The 16,447-nt window shown below is 48.9% G+C and overlaps 1 protein-coding gene across 1 annotated transcript in view; it reads left to right on the top strand.

The window, feature by feature from the left end:
* Positions 1-11,772: 11,772 nt before the first annotated feature.
* LOC309415103 (protein Hook homolog 3-like) overlaps positions 11,773-16,447 on the top strand; it is a gene marked incomplete at both ends in the record, with an annotated part of 141,933 nt that continues 137,258 nt past the window's right edge. Inside the window, one exon of the mRNA XM_082012548.1 lies at positions 11,773-11,829. Within this exon, the coding sequence (XP_081868674.1) occupies positions 11,773-11,829 (57 nt within the window). The remainder of the gene's footprint in view (positions 11,830-16,447) is intronic.

The raw sequence follows: 16,447 nt of genomic DNA, 5'->3' as shown, positions 1-16,447 counted from the left end.
TAAAAGTAAGAAAACTCATGATTTCAGATAAAGACAGTTTAATAGGTAAAGCAAAAGTCGTGCACACAAGCAAAGCAAAACAAGGAATTCATTCACTACTCCCCATGGGCAGGCAGGTGTTCAGCCATCTCCAGGGAAGCAGGGCTTCGTCATGTGTAATGGTTACTTGGGAAGACAGAGGCCATAACTCCGAACATCCCCCCCCCTTCCTTCTTCTTCCCCCAGCTTTATATACTGAGCATGACGTCATATGGTAGGGAATATCTCTTTGGCCAGCCTGGGTCAGCTGTCCCAGCTGTGTCCCCTCCCAGCTCCCTGTGCACCCCCAGCCTTCTCACTGGCAGGCCAGCACGAGAAGCTGGACTGTCCTTGACTGCTCAGCAACAAATCAAAACATCATCACGTTATCAACATTTTCTCATCCCAAATCCAAAACACAGTCTCACACTAGCTTCTGTGAGGAAAATTAACTCTATCCTGGCTGAAAACAGGACATATGCTTACAGCAATAAGCAGCCATTTGGATAAATAGGAGCAATGTCATACATTTTATCTTCCTGTTCTATACATTCTATATCCTTCAGCTGGAAAAATGGTCAAAGCTTCGAAGGAAGAACACACACTCACGAACACCAGCTTTGAGAAAGATACAGACACTGCAGCCTCCCCCCAGCAGCTGGAACCAGGCACATAGGCTTTTGACAGGTGTTGCACAGGCAAGGGCAGGACTCAGGATGGCCTAGCCCATCAAGAAGGAAGTACTTTTGGGGTGCTCTCAAAGGGCAGAATTTCTGGGTATGTCATGGCTCAAGTCACCGTACTGTGTAGGTTGACCAAAGTCCTGCCATGACAGGCTGAGGCCTGGCAGTTCACACACCTTTCCCCCCCGCCAATTCTGTTGAGCAAGCTGACACTGCAGACTCACACAAACAGAGATAAATAGTGAAAAATGCAAGCTCAAGGATGACATTAGGTGATAACAACCAATGGACTAGCCAAAAAAGGGAAGGACCTTGAATATTCATTTGTAATAGGAACATGAGCTGAGCAGGAGCTCACCACAAGTACTAGAATCACACCTGATTGGTTTGAAAGGGCCGAGCATGGGGCATAAGGAAGGAATTGAAACAAAGATCTGAGACAAGGAAGAAGGTTTTAACACATCTAATCAATCAACAGGTATGGGGCTCTGGAACGTGAGGGTCAGCAACATGAGGACCCTGACGAAGGTCCATCCAAGGGGGTGCCTAGGGTGAGTCAGCCAGCCCCACGCATCAAGACATCCTCTGGGTTTTTTCCCCTCTTTCCTTCACCTACTAAACTGTCTTAATCTTGACCCATGAGTAAGAAAAAAAGGAGGGTAATTGTCATAGGCGACTCCCTTCTGAGGGGTACAGAGGGCCCAATATGTCGACCAGACCCAACGCACAGGGAAGTCTGCTGCCTCCCTGGGGCCCGGGTGAGAGATTTCAAAAGGAAACTCCCTGGTCTGGTTCGGCCCACTGATTACTACCCACTGTTGGTCCTACAGGTTGGCAACGATGAGGTTGCAATAAGAAGCCCAAAGGCAGTCAAAAAGGACTTGAGAGCGCTGGGGCAACTGGTCAATGGAGTGGGAGCACAGGTAGTGTTTTCATCAATCCCTTCAGTGGGAGGGAGGAACACTGAAAGGAACAGGAAAGCACACCTGATCAACACATGGCTCAGGGGCTGGTGCCGTCGTCAGAATTTTGGGTTTTTTGACCATGGGGCGGTTTACACGGCACCGGGGCTGCTGGCAGCAGATGGAGTGCAACTGTCTCCAAGGGGCAATAGGATTCTTGCTTATGAGCTGGCAGGCCTCATCGAGAGGACTTAAAACTAGATTCGAAGGGGGAAGGGGATAAAACCAGGCTCACTAGAGATGAGCCTAGGGGTGGTGTGCCAGAGTTGAAATCGATAACCCAGCTCAAGTGCATCTACACCAATGCACGCAGCATGGGCACCAAACAGGAGAAGCTGGATGCCATTGTGCAGCGGGACAGCTATGATGTAGTTGCCATCACAGAAACATGGTGGGATGCTTCTCATGACTGGAGTGCTGCAGTGGATGGCTATAAGCTCTTCCGAAGGGATAGGCAAGGAAGGAGAGGTGGTGGGGTGGCTCTGTATGTTAGGGAGTGTTTTGATTGTATAGAAATCAAGGATTGTGAAGACCCACTCGAGTGCTTATGGGTAAGGATGAGGGGGAAGGCCAATGAGGCAGATATCTTGCTGGGAGTCTGTTACAGACCACCCAACCAGGATGAAGAGACGGATGAGACATTCTATAAGCGACTGGCAGAAGTCTCGCATTCGCTGGCCCTTGTTCTTGTGGGGGACTTCAACCTACCGGACATCTGCTGGAAGTATAACACGGCAGAGAGGAAACAATCTGGGAGGTTCCTGGAGTGTGTGGAGGATAACTTCCTGACACAGCTGGTGAGTGAGCCCACCAGGGGAGGTGCCTTGCTGGACCTGCTGTTTACAAACAGAGAAGGACTGGTGAGAGATGTGGTGGTCGGAGGCCGTCTTGGGCTTAGCGACCACGACATGATAGAATTCTCAGTTGTGAGGGAAGTAAGGAGAGGGGTCAGCAAAACTGCTACCATGGACTTCCGGAGGGCAGACTTTGGCCTGTTCAGGTCACTGGTTGAGAGAGTCCCTTGGGAGACAGTCCTGAAGGACAAAGGGGTCCAGGAAGGCTGGACATTCTTCAAGAAGGAAGTCTTAAAGGTGAAGGAGCAGGCGGTCCCCATGTGCCGTGAGAAGAGCTGGCGGGGAAGGCGACCGGCCTGGCTGAACAGGGAGATTTTGCTGGGACTCAGGGAAAAGAGGAGAGTTTATCACCTCTGGAAGAAGGGGAAGGCAACTCACGAAGAGTACAAGGATCTCGTTAGGTCAAGCAGGGACAAAATTAGAAAGGCAAAAGCCCAAATAGAGCTCAGTCTGGCCACAGTTGTAAAGGATAACAAAAAATGCTTCTACAGATATATTAACAACAAAAAGAGAGGCAAGGAGAATCTCTACCCCTTACTGGATATGGCCGGGAACATTGTCTCCAAGGATGAGGACAAGGTTGAGGTACTTAATGCCTTCTTTGCCTCAGTCGTTAATAGCCAGTCCAGGTATCCACAGGGTATTCAGCCCCCTGAGCTGGAAGATGGAGATGGAGAGCACAGTATACTCCTCATAATCCAGGAGGAAGCAGTTAAGGACCTGTTAAGCCACCTGTACACCCACAACTCTATGGGGCCTGATGGGATCCACTTAAGAGCACTGAGAGAGGAGGTGGAGGATCTTGCCAAGCCACTCTCCATCATTTATCAGCAGTCCTGGTTAACAGGGGAGGTCCCAGAAGACTGGAGGCTTGCCAATGTGACGCCCATCTACAAGAAGGGCCAGAAGGAGGATCCCGGGAACTACAGGCCTGTCAGCCTGACCTCCGTACCGGGGAACATTATGGAGCGGTTAGTCTTGAGAGTGCTCACAGGGCATCTGCAGGACAGCCAAGGGATCAGGCCCAGCCAGCATGGGTTCATGAAAGGCAGGTCCTGCTTGACCAACCTGATCTCCTTCTATGACCAGGTGACCCGCCTAGTGGATGAGGGAAAGGCTGTGGATGTTGTCTACCTGGACTTTAGTAAAGCCTTTGACAGCGTCTCCCACAGCATTCTCCTGGAGAAACTGGAGGCTCGTGGCTTAGACAGGTTTACTCTTTGCTGGGTAAAGAACTGGCTAGATGGCCGAGCCCAGAGTGTTGTGGTGAATGGAGTTAAATCCGGCTGGCGGCCGGTCACAAGCGGTGTTCCCCAGGGCTCGGTTCTGGGGCTGGTCTTGTTCAATATCTTTATTGATGATCTGGATGAGGGAATCGAGTGCTCCCTCAGTAAGTTTGCAGATGACACCAAGTTGGGTGGGAGTGTTGATCTGCTGGAGGGTAGGAGGGCTCTGCAGAGGGATCCGGACAGGCTGGATCGATGGGCAGAGGTCAACTGTATGAGGTTTAATAAGGCCAAGTGCCGGGTCCTGCACTTTGGCCACAACAACCCCATGCAACGCTACAGGCTTGGGGAGGAGTGGCTGGAAAGCTGCCTGGCAGAAAAGGACCTGGGGGTGCTGGTTGACAGCCGGCTGAACATGAGCCGGCAGTGTGCCCAGGTGGCCAAGAAGGCCAAGAGCATCCTGGCCTGTATCAGAAATAGTGTGGCCAGCAGGAGTAGGGAAGTGATTGTGCCCCTGTACTCGGCACTGGTGAGGCCGCACCTTGAATACTGTGTTCACTTTTGGGCCCCTCACTCCAAGAAGGATACTGAGGTGCTGGAGCGTGTCCAGAGAAGGGCAACGAATATGGTGAGGGGTCTGGAGCACAAGTCTCATGAGGAGCGGCTGAGGGAACTGGACTTGTTCAGTCTGGAGAAGAGTAGGCTGAGGGGAGACCTTATCGCTCTCTACAACTACCTGAAAGGGGGTTGTGGCGACAAGGGTGTTGGCCTCTTCTCCCAAGTAAGTAGCGATAGGATGAGAGGAAATGGCCTCAAGTTGTGCCAGGGGAGGTTTAGACTGGATATCAGGAAAAATTTCTTCACCGAGTGGGTGGTCAGGCATTGGAACAGGCTGCCCAGGGAGGTGGTGGAGTCGCCATCCCTGGAAGTGTTCAAAAAACGTGTGGATGTGGCGCTTTAGGACATGGTTTAGGGGACACGGTGGCGCTGGATTAATGGTTGGACTTCATGATCTTGAAGGTCCTTTCCAACCTTGGTCGTTGTGTGATTCTGTGAAATGTGGGTTTTGTAAAGTTCCTTTTGTATGCAAGGATTGTGTAAGATAAACTACTGTGGAGAACTTCTTTTTTCTTAGCCAAGCAACTGGCAGGAACCGATAAGGACCAGTACAGTGTTAAAATACATGCTAAGCAAGTGGAAAGAGCCAATAAGAAAAGAGTTCCTCTGGAGGACAGACAAGTTAAGAGGATCAAGTACTGCAAAGAACCACCAGAGAACCACCGGCTCATTTAACAGCACATGTGTCAAGGACATTTGAGTATGTTAAACAGTTCTTGGAAATGTCATGAATATGCTAACAATTGCAATGACTATGAATGTATTCTATATAGTTCAGATGCTGGTAACACAAGGCACGCATGTTAGGAGGAGATATCCCCCATGCGTCCGGCGCTGTAATAAAGATGTCTGCTTAATAACACTTTGATGTTATTAAGTTTGAATTTCTTAAGTTTGGATTTCTTTGAATCAGAATAAAGAAAAAAGCTACATACTCTCTGTGTGGACTCAGACTCACTGTCAGCTGGCCTGCAGACTGGCAACCGACCTATCAGCAGGGATGGCCCTGATGCCAACTGCCAGGGAAGATGTGATTCAACGTGGCACAGTTCCCATTCTGGGGGAAACTAATACCAGAGGGGTGGCTCATAGGACATGGGCAAGAGCGATAATTTGTGCACCCATGTTATTTGAAATAAGGCCTTAAAGCATTGATCAGTTGTAAATATCTATCTAGCTGCAGTAGAGAAGAACTAAATAAACTTTTAACTTTTTTTTTTACTTTTTCACTTGGCATACATTTCTTCTAAGTGATTGCTTGGTTAGTCCTGGAATTGGAAAGAAATCCCAAATCCTCTGTTGGACATCACAGCTTCTGACCCACGGCCCCACTCCAGCTGCTGGCACCAAGACCCTCATTTGCTTCACTCACCCTGGCCCCCCAGGAGCTGCGTCTGGGACGCACACTAGTCTCGTTGCAGTGGCTGGAGTTGAGACCCTCACCTGCTCCAGTTGCCAGTGCCATCACCCCCAGTCTGAATTCAATTGCTGGCCCTGAATGTACTCGTGCCAGTTCCCCCCTTCAGTAGCTGACATCCCAGACACACACACCTAAGACCCATGGCCCCTCAAATTACTGATGCTGAGACCCCCATCTGCTCCAGTTGCTAGCCCTAAGACTCTCACTCCAGCTGCTGACACCACAGGCCACGGGATGCCTACACCCCCAGTCCGACTCTAGTTGCTGGCACCAAATCTGCTCACACCCATCTCACCAATAGCTGGCACTTAGTCCTTGCAGCATACATTAACATGGAGTAGACAGATAGCTAAGAAAGGACTTAATAAGAAAATAGTACAGACTGTGGTGATCAGACACAGGTCTCGTCAAAGTGCACTGACCAGCCATGGTTTACATGTGACTGGCTCTTTTATATCCTCTCCTCTCCATTTCCCCTCTTTGTTCCTCCCCTACCCCCTTCCCCTAAAAATCCCTTCATAAGTTTTGCATAGTCCCACAGGACCCCCTCAAATATCCCATCAATCAGTGATTGAAGACTTCTTTTGGTCTTTGGCATTGTCTCTGTTATCCCTTGTCTATCAGGTTTGTGTCTCTCTGTGATCTTTATCACTTCCCCCTTTACTTATTATCTGCTTTTGTGTGGAGTAACAGGGCACAGACTCTGGCGGGGTTTCAGGCCAAAGACCTTTATTGCTACAAGTGTCCGCTTTTTATGCGGTTACAGCTCTTTCACGCGCCACAAAATACGTCCTGGTTGGTTACCACACACAGTCCACGCACTTCTCCACAGTCAGGATTCGCTGCCTGCAGGTGTCCACACACTCCTTTGCTTCCTTAGTTGTTTACCACAGCTCCTTCTCCTCAAGGCTGAGCCCTGCAGGTGTCCAGCTGTTTACCAGCTTCTCAATGCCACAGCTCCTTCTCCTTCAGGTCGAGCCCTTGCAGGGTGATCCCAACATCTCCCCCTTTTTGTTTATCTATAAACAAAACCTGATGGATCATTCGCAGCCAGAGGACTGTGAGGCAGATGAACCATCTGTACATTCTTGTATCGTCCTGTGCCATGAACTCAGCCCAGCAGTCGGTAGGTGCCAGCTTTACGTGGGCATCCCCACGGAGGCAACGGTGGCCTTGCTGTACACCGGCCCACTGCCCTTCGGGAAATCCTGGTATTTATACATTTGCCGAGGAACGAGTTTCGACACACGTGGCCAGTGAGTGTCAGAACACGCCTCGGTTGTCACCTTTTAACACAGGGAGCCTATGGCGTATGCGCCCGCTGGCCAGACGTGCTGCACGTGCCACAGCCATCCCGTCTATTGGTTCGCAGGCTTTGTTCACACGGCATCTTACCATAATCCAGCAGTCACATATCAACCATGCTTAAGCCAATAGCAGAATGTTACAAGGCAAACAATTCTAGCTGTACTACTCCTACCGATGGAAAATACTCCTAGCGATGGAAAAAGCGCCTGCGCAAAGCTATGAAAACCAATATTATATCTTACCAAAGGATTTGTAGTTATAGAGCGCTTTGCCCTAAAAGCTTTCCATGTTCCTCTAATGATACTGCTAATTTCAGTCTAAATATTTGCAAATTAGGAACTAGGACGCCCATGGTACAGTCCCCTGATCAGTTCCCGGGCAGCTGTTTCCCAGCCCATTGATCTCCACACAGCCACCATAACCCTTCTGGCAGACTGAAAAGGGATTGCCCGGGGAGGAAAGAGACAGACAGAAGGTGTCCTGTCCTGTTTGATTTGCTAATGTTACCCATACATTTTCTTCTGGCTGAGGTGGCATCCAGATTGCAATGACACCTGATAGTGTCAAGATGTGTCCGACGACAACGATAGTGACTGTTTCACCCATGGTTTTACCCATTTTGCGGGCACCCAACGAGTTCCAGAATCTGTAGTGACACAAGCATAACCTTGTCCCCAGGTTAGCAGTTGAAAAGGTCCTTCCCACATATTCTTTTCCAAATTTTTAACTTTTACTTGCACATTTTGTGTTAACTCAAACAGACTTCCTGTCATTCCTTTTACATGTTTTATTATGGGAGGTACTGTTTCTCCTTCTGCTAGACAAATAATTTAACACATATAAGGCTTTATTCAAACGTTCTTGGGGTGGTGTGGTAGCCTCTCCCCCTTTTTGTTTTTGCAATAAACGCTTCAGGGAATGATTCATTCGTTCAACGATAGCTTGTCCAGTTGGGGAATGTGGTATTCCAGTAACATGCGTCACTTCCCATTGAGCAAAAAATGGTTGGGTTGACTGGGCTACATAACAAGGACCGTTATCGGTTTTAATTTGTAGGGGTATACCACGGGCTGCGAATGCAGCTCGCAAATGCTTTTGTACATGCCTACTAGTTTCTCCTGTTTGTGCAGTGGCCCAAACTACCGCAGAATAGCAATCAATTGAAACATGAACATATTTAGATCTTCCAAAGTCCTGATAACAGATTCAACAATGGTGTCATTTCTACATTTGTTATTCCACAAATATTACAAATCCAATTCAAATCTCCCACTAATTTTTGAACATCGTTCAATGTTCTGATTTTGGTTCTCAACATCACATTCTGTGGAAAATTTTTTTTTTTTTTTTAGGAATTACAAATACAGGTGTATTCCAGTATTCCATGGGCTTGTAGTGGGTTTAATATGTTTCTTTTCTAATTGCTCTTTTACCAATTCCTGTAGCTTAGCGACCTTTTCTTGAGATAGCGGCCATTGATCCACCCAAACCGGTGTATCAGTTTTCCATGTCAATTTGAGTGTCGGCCGCCCCTCAATGGCCGCTCCACAAAATGTTCAGGAGTGCTACTTAGAACACAATTCATTTGTCCCAAAACGTCTCTCCCTAGCAAATTGATTGGGATCGGAGCTACATATGGTTTTACTGTTACTGTATACCCATCTGGGTTCTTACATTGCAAGAGTACTGAACTTTGCATGGTATTAGAGACGCCTCCGACCCCAATCAACCCACGGGCTGGATTATGTGTTGGCCAGGTTGCAGGCCAGTCCCTGCTGGAAATAATGGTTACATCCGTTCCCGTACCTATTAGCATATGACAACTCCATTCTTTTGGGTCTGCTTGGTTGTTGCAAAAAGTCATTTTTAAGGTAGGTTTTCGTTGCCCTATTTCGAGCACCCAAAAAACTTCTGGCAGATTGCAAGTTACCCAAAATTCTCTATCCCCCCAACTCTGTTACACCGTATACACCATGGGGAGAGCGTCTTACTCAAATATACTCTTTGATTCCCTGCAAAAGAAACGATACATTTGTGACAATAATTGCAACGACATAGAACAAACCCACAACACCGTTTTACAAATATGGCATATTGAAGTTCCTGCTCTTGACCGCCCAGGGAGTGCTGCTGAGACAGTCAATGAGCCGTCATTCCCCATACAGAAGAGTGAAAGCATCAGCTGGCGGTACGTCGGAGTCGGACTCTGCGTCCGTGGGACGTGTGACAGGATCTTCTGGTCTTACTGCCGGCCGTACCGACCTGGCCGGTACCCACTTCGCTCCGTCCCCTCCCCCTCTGCCAAGGCCTCTTGTCTCATGCCTCGCCAATGTTGGGCAGGGTCGTATCTCGACTTGGGGGAAGGATCGCCCCCAGCAACCCCCTCCTGTTGCGGCACGGGCGACCAGCGCTCATGTTCCGGGTCAGGAGGCGGGGGCCAAGGAGGACTCAGCACCTCCATTGGTTGCGTTAGCGGGGGGGCGGGGGCGCGGGCGGGGGACGCTCGTTCTCATCATCCCCAGCTCGGCCTCCCTTCTCTCCCGGGGCTGTGGCAGCGGCAGCTGCCGCAGCCGCCGTCCGCTCTGATTTTATCGCCTTTATAGAGTCGTTAACTAATCGCCGGGTTGTTAACACTTTCGCAGCCGTATGATCCCCTTTGGAGGCTGTGTCAAACACCAATTTCCCGGCTTTGTCCCAGTATCTCGCTCAAAAACTGTTGCAGAGTCTGCTGCTAGCCCCTGGCTCTTCAAAAATGCTAACAATAATCGCAAAGTTTGTTCATCATAAGTAATCCCCCTTTTCTTCAAAATTTTTACTATAATACAAAGGATTGCTTTTTCTTCTGAAGATATTTGCGACCCCATTACTTATCGTCCCCAGCTGCTCACCTCTTCGGTGATTATTCGTCCGGACTGCAGCTCTGGTCCGCTGCTATTTTCCCCTGCAGCTCTCTGGTCCGCTCCACCAGTCATTCCCTTCCCACGATTCAGGTCCTTGTTCGGGCGCCATTTGTGGAGTAACAGAGCACGGACTCTGGCGGGGTTTCAGGCCAAAGACCTTTCTTGCTACAAGTGTCCGCTTTTTATGCAGTTACAGCTCTTTCATGCGCCACAAAATAGATCCTGGTTGGTTACCACACACAGTCCACGCATTTCTCCACAGTCAGGATTCGCTGCCTGCAGGTGTCCACACACTCCTTTGCTTCCTCTTAGTTGTTTACCACAGCTCCTTCTCCTCAAGGCTGAGCCCTGCAGGTGTCCAGCTGTTTACCAGCTTCTCAGTGCCACAGCTCCTTCTCGTTAAGGTCGAGCCGTGCAGATCAATGCCACAGCTCCTTCTCCTTAAGGTCGAGCCCTTGCAGGGTGATCCCAACACTTTTGCATTGAAAAGGTCCTTGTTTGGATAACCTTATAAAACAGATGCACTCATGTTCCACATGCCCTTACACACCCCTCCCCTTTTGAAAAGCAAACTATCTAAGAGTGGATAAGCAGGATCTTACTAAGAGAAAGTTAATGACCTTTTTCAGATGAGAAAACCCCCCCTCCTTTTAAAGGCTACTCCTTCCACAAGTCAAACTATATTACTTACTAGTAAGTGAATTTTTTGGGGTGCAGTATCCTCACAAAACCATGTTATTTAAGTTGGAGATTATCGGAAGTTAGGTTATAGCACAGATTCCCTCCTAACCCTATGAGCAACCTGTCAGAGACCCACTAAATCAGTTCCTACTTATGCATTCAGACTGTAAGACTACAGCAAAGGAGAGCTATAAGGCAAGTAAAGTCAACCTGTGGAGGACTTCTTCAGAGGACTTCTAGCCCTCTTAAGGAACTTACTTTTTAATCAACAAAAACTGCCATTGCAAACTCTATAAAAGAAAAAGTAACCATAGCATCATCTTTGTTAAGGCATGTGCTCCAATATCAGTTAAATATCACCAGTGACCTCCTAAGGTCTCTTATGCAGAATATATGCATGCAATAAGATAAGTATCTCAGCTGAAATGCCCATACAGACACAAGCAGTGCACCTTTCACACTTGTCAACACAAGGGTGCCCAGGCCATCCTAGCACAGTGTGGCGAGTGCTCTGTGCCATCCACCTTTAGGGGCCTCCCTGAGAAGCCTGGACCCCTTTCATTTCCCCACAGAGCTGAAGTCCACCAGCGTTCAGAGACTGCCTGGGGACAGGATGTTGGTGCTCCGGGACACCAATTCCACAAGGGCCCCCTCAGAGCAAATCGAGTGCCCCCACAGTAGCAGGACTTGCGCGGAATGGCAGACAAACCTACCCCCAAAACCGGGAAAAAAAGAAACGGCGCATGCCCAAGAAAAGGGTTTCCCAGTAAACGGAGAAAAAGACATTCACCCTCCAAACGAACAAGCGGACAATACCACATCCCGAGCCACCAACTTCCCTTTCCCTAAGTAGAGCGATTAGTAACCCTCTCTCCGTGGAGTACTGCAAAAACTGAATTGCTAGTTTTAGCCCCGCCCTCGTTAGCGTAACGTAGTAGCAGTGACGGAGGCGGAACCAGCGGGCAGATTTTGGTAGGTCGTAGTAACATATCTGCACTGCAGCCTGGCTTGAGACAGAGTGAAAAGGCGACGAGTACCACTTTGGCTACTGATCTAGCCTATAACAGTTACTTTGGTGGCTGGAGGATCACTGTGCTCCACTATGTTCAACGTGGAAAGCCTAGAACAGGCCGAGCTTGGGGAGAGCCTCCTTACATGGGTGAGTACCTGGGCCCAGTAGGCCGCCTTGCCTGGAGCAGGGTAGTCTGGCTGGAGGCATCTGTTGTGGTGCACGTTTGTCCGCTCTCTCCGGTCTTCCTCTCCGCGGCTCTACGGGTGGCTCCGGGGTCTCTGTCCGTCACCGCAGTCCCTGCGTCCCAGGACACACCTTTGCTTGTCCTTCTAGGACAAAGACTTCGTTTGAGTCCTTCTAGGGTCGGCGGAGCCCCGGTGGACCTGCCCCGCCTGACCAAAGCCCCAGGGCGGGATGGGGAGTGTAACCTCCGTGTGTAGAGGTCTCCATAGCATTAACTCTGCTTCTGCCGGGAAAAACAAAGGGACTTGCTCCCCGTGCGTGCCTGCACAGTAGTAAGCAGGTTTCAGTGTGTCGGAGAGTCTGGTGTGTATTTCCTTCCTGTCGCGTGCGTGGACTCGGTGGGCAGGTTGTTATCCATTGCTTTGACTGTGTGTCCCCGGCCTCTCATGTCTTGGTGCTTGTCCTGTTCGTGGCTGCTAAGTTCTTGTGCTGTGTTTCTTAACCGTTGTCTGCGTTCGACCTGGACTGCATACATCAGTAGCTTCATGGTGTGCTTTTACTCACAGAACAGCCAAAACTTAGCGGACGTTGAACCTGTGTTTGCAGCTACTCTGCATTTTGAGACATGGAACATACCTGTGTAACTAACGTAATTGTGAAACTGCCATTTCATTAGCAGTTGACTTGCTGGTTTAGCTGTCTAGAATCATTGGCTTCCCAAACACACATTAAGAAAATTGCCAAGTAAATATCTACTATATGAAATTGTGGAACATTTCTGTTTATTCTCAACAATAACTCATTTGGCTTTTAGAAACTTAGCCTGTAAAAAGTGGGAGCTGGAGTAAGCTGTGAAGTTCATGAAAATTATTGTGGGTATGAAAATGATTTAGGTTTCTCTGAGAAAATCGAAGTGGATAAGGAAGGGACATCCAATACCTGTTAAAAGGGAGTGGGTAGCTTGGAATGTACACAAGACTGAATTTTATGGCAAGATGTTTATATTATGCCCTAGCTACACCAGGGTCTCTCTCTCCTTTGCATTCCTGCTAATTCTTGTGTCTTAACCAAGGTTGTTATTTGTCCTCCTTTTTGCTCTCTATGATTTTTTTCCGTCTCCTCCCCCGCAGATGTTGGAGAAGACATGAGAGTACTGCTGAGCTTCATGAGGAAGCATACATTTATATGAACGCTGGGAAAGAAAAGCCAAGTGAGAGGCTTTTTTTAAGACTGGTACAAGGAAGGAAGGTTTACAAAGGGGTGATAGAAAGACACCTGTTGCTAGTGTCCATGTGCTCCTGCTTTACTTGTTTTAGGTATGCTTCCTGCTTCCCCCCCTCCCCCCAGTCCCAAATTGCTTCTTGGTTAACTTTACAAATAATCTACAAATTAACTCTTGCTGTGCTTCCCATCATCTGCATGCAACCAGTATCCTTATGAGCTATTGTAATTATTTATTTTTCTCTTGTACCGTAGTGGTCTGTTAAGAGTGATCTGATCTGTTGATACTAATTCTTATCCAATTTTAGGTTTGATTAAAATATCGTTGTATTGTTAGAGCAAAGCTGCTATATGAAAGTCTCTATCAATAATTCTTAAAGAGACTTTAGGACTAGAAATAGTCTGACAGTTATTTAAAATATGATGTTCAAATTTGGTTTTAAACTAATTTAAATAAAATTCAGAAATACTAAAATATTTCATAACATTAAAGTATTTGCTAACTAGCTAGAGGACTAACAATGCATAGTTAGAGGCAAAGGCTTATTTGGGGGAGGGAAGGCTTCTCTGTACAGCTAAATATTATATGAAAAAATGCCCTATATGTATTCTAAAGGACTGTTGTCTTGCTCAACTTCTAACTTCTGCAGGTGCTCAGGTCCAGTGGAAGTTGGGATAGTGCTGATAAAAAATGAAGTAAAATAACGGTTCTTGTTTATGGAGGGGATGAGGACCAATCTATCTAGTTGTAGAGAGCGATAAGGTCTCCCCTCAGCCTCCTCCTCTCCAGACTAAGCCATTGTGCAGCGGGACAGCTATGATGTAGTTGCCATCACAGAAACATGGTGGGATGCTTCTCATGACTGGAGTGCTGCAATGGATGGCTATAAGCTCTTCCGAAGGGATAGGCAGGGAAGGAGATGTGGTGGGGTGGCTCTGTATGTTAGGGAGTGTTTTGATTGCATAGAAATCAATGCTTGTGAAGACCAAGTAGAGTGCTTGTGGGTAAGGATGAGGGGGAAGGCCAATGAGGCAGACATCCTGCTGGGAGTCTGTTACAGACCACCCAACCAGGATGAAGAGACGGATGAGACATTCTATAAGCGACTGGCAGAAGTCTCGCATTCGCTGTCCCTTGTTCTTGTGGGGGACTTCAACCTACCGGACATCTGCTGGAAGTATAACACGGCAGAGAGGAAACAATCTGGGAGGTTCCTAGAGTGTGTGGAGGATAACTTCCTGACACAGCTGGTGAGTGAGCCCACTAGGGGAGGTGCCTTGCTGGACCTGCTGCTTACAAACAGAGAAGGACTGGTGAGAGATGCAGTGGTCGGAGACCATCTTGGGCTTAGCGATCACGACATGATAGAATTCTCAGTTGTGAATGAAGTAAGGAGAGGGGTCAGCAAAACTGCTACCATGGACTTCCGGAGGGCAGACTTTGGCCTGTTCAGGTCACTGGTTGAGAGAGTCCCTTGGGAGACAGTCCTGAAGGACAAAGGGGTCCAGGAAGGCTGGACATTCTTCAAGAAGGAAGTCTTAAAGGTGAAGGAGCAGGCGGTCCCCATGTGCCGTGAGAAGAGCTGGCGGGGAAGGCGACCGGCCTGGCTGAACAGGGAGATTTTGCTGGGACTCAGGGAAAAGAGGAGAGTTTATCACCTCTGGAAGAAGGGGAAGGCAACTCACGAAGAGTACAAGGATCTCGTTAGGTCAAGCAGGGACAAAATTAGAAAGGCAAAAGCCCAAATAGAGCTCAGTCTGGCTACAGTCGTAAAGGATAATAAAAAATGTTTTTACAAATATATTAACAACAAAAAGAGAGGCAAGGAGAATCTCCATCCCCTACTGGATATGGCGGGGAACATTGTCTCCAAGGACAAGGACAAGGCTGAGGTACTTAATGCCTTCTTTGCCTCAGTCTTTAATAGCCAGTCCAGGTACCCACAGGGTATTCAGCCCCCTGAGCTGGAAGATGGAGATGGAGAGCACAGTATACTCCTCATAATCCAGGAGGAAGCAGTCAAGGACATGTTAAACCACCTGGACACCCACAAGTCTATGGGGCCTGATGGGATCCACCCGAGAGTACTGAGAGAGCTGGCAAAGGAGCTTGCCAAGCCACTCTCCATCATTTATCATCAGTCCTGGTTAACAGGGGAGGTCCCAGAAGACTGGAGGCTTGCCAATGTGACGCCCATCTACAAGAAAGGCCAGAAGGAGGATCCTGGGAACTACAGGCCTGTCAGCCTGACCTCTGTACCGGGGAACATTATGGAGCGGTTGGTCTTGAGAGTGCTCACAGGGCATCTGCAGGACAACCAAGGGATCAGGACCAGCCAGCATGGGTTCATGCAAGGCAGGTCCTGCTTGACCAACGTGATCTCCTTCTATGACCAGGTGACCCGCCTAGTGGATGAGGGAAAGGCTGTGGATGTTGTCTGCCTGGACTTTAGTAAAGCCTTTGACAGCGTCTCCCACAGCATTCTCCTGGAGAAACTGGCGGCTCGTGGCTTAGACAGGTTTACTCTTCGCTGGGTAAAGAACTGGCTGGACGACCGAGCCCAGAGAGTTGTGGTGAACGATGTTAAATCCGTCTGGCAGCCGGTCACAAGCGGTGTTCCCCAGGGCTCAGTTCTGGGGCCAGTCTTGTTCAATATCTTTACAGATGATCTGGATGAGGGAATCGAGGGCTCCCTCAGTATGTTTGCAGATGACACCAAGTTGGGTGGGAGTGTTGATCTGCTGGAGGGTAGGAGGGCTCTGCAGAGGGATCTGGACAGGCTGGATCGATGGGCAGAGGTCAACTGTATGAGGTTTAATAAGGCCAAGTGCCGGGTCCTGCACTTGGGTCACAACAACCCCATGCAACGCTACAGGCTTGGGGAGGAGTGGCTAGAGAGCAGCCCGGCGGAAAGGGACCTGGGGGTGCTGGTTGACAGCCGGCTGAACATGAGCCGGCAGTGTGCCCAGGTGGCCAAGAAGGCCAACAGCGTCCTGGCCTGTATCAGGAATAGTGTGGCCAACAGGAGTAGGGAAGTGATTGTGCCCCTGTACTCGGCACTGGTGAGGCCGCACCTTGAATACTGTGTTCACTTTTGGGCCCCTCACTACAAGAAGGATGTTGAGGTGCTGGAGTGTGTCCAGAGAAGGGCAACGAATCTGGTGAGGGGTCTGGAGCACAAGTCTCATGAGGATCGGCTGAGGGAACTGGGGTTGATTAGTCTGGAGAAGAGGAGGCTGAGGGGAGACCTCATCGCTCTCTACAACTGCCTGAAAGGGGGTTGTGGCGACGAGGGTGTTGGCCTCTTCTCCCAAGTAAGCAGCGATAGGACAAGAGGAAATGGCCTCAAGTTGCGCCAGG

This window comes from Phaethon aethereus (assembly GCF_964289735.1).
Source record: "Phaethon aethereus genome assembly, chromosome: W".
Taxonomy (NCBI): domain Eukaryota; kingdom Metazoa; phylum Chordata; class Aves; order Phaethontiformes; family Phaethontidae; genus Phaethon; species Phaethon aethereus.
Note: the sequence above shows the minus strand (reverse complement) of the source record. Positions and strands in the feature narration are given on the sequence as shown.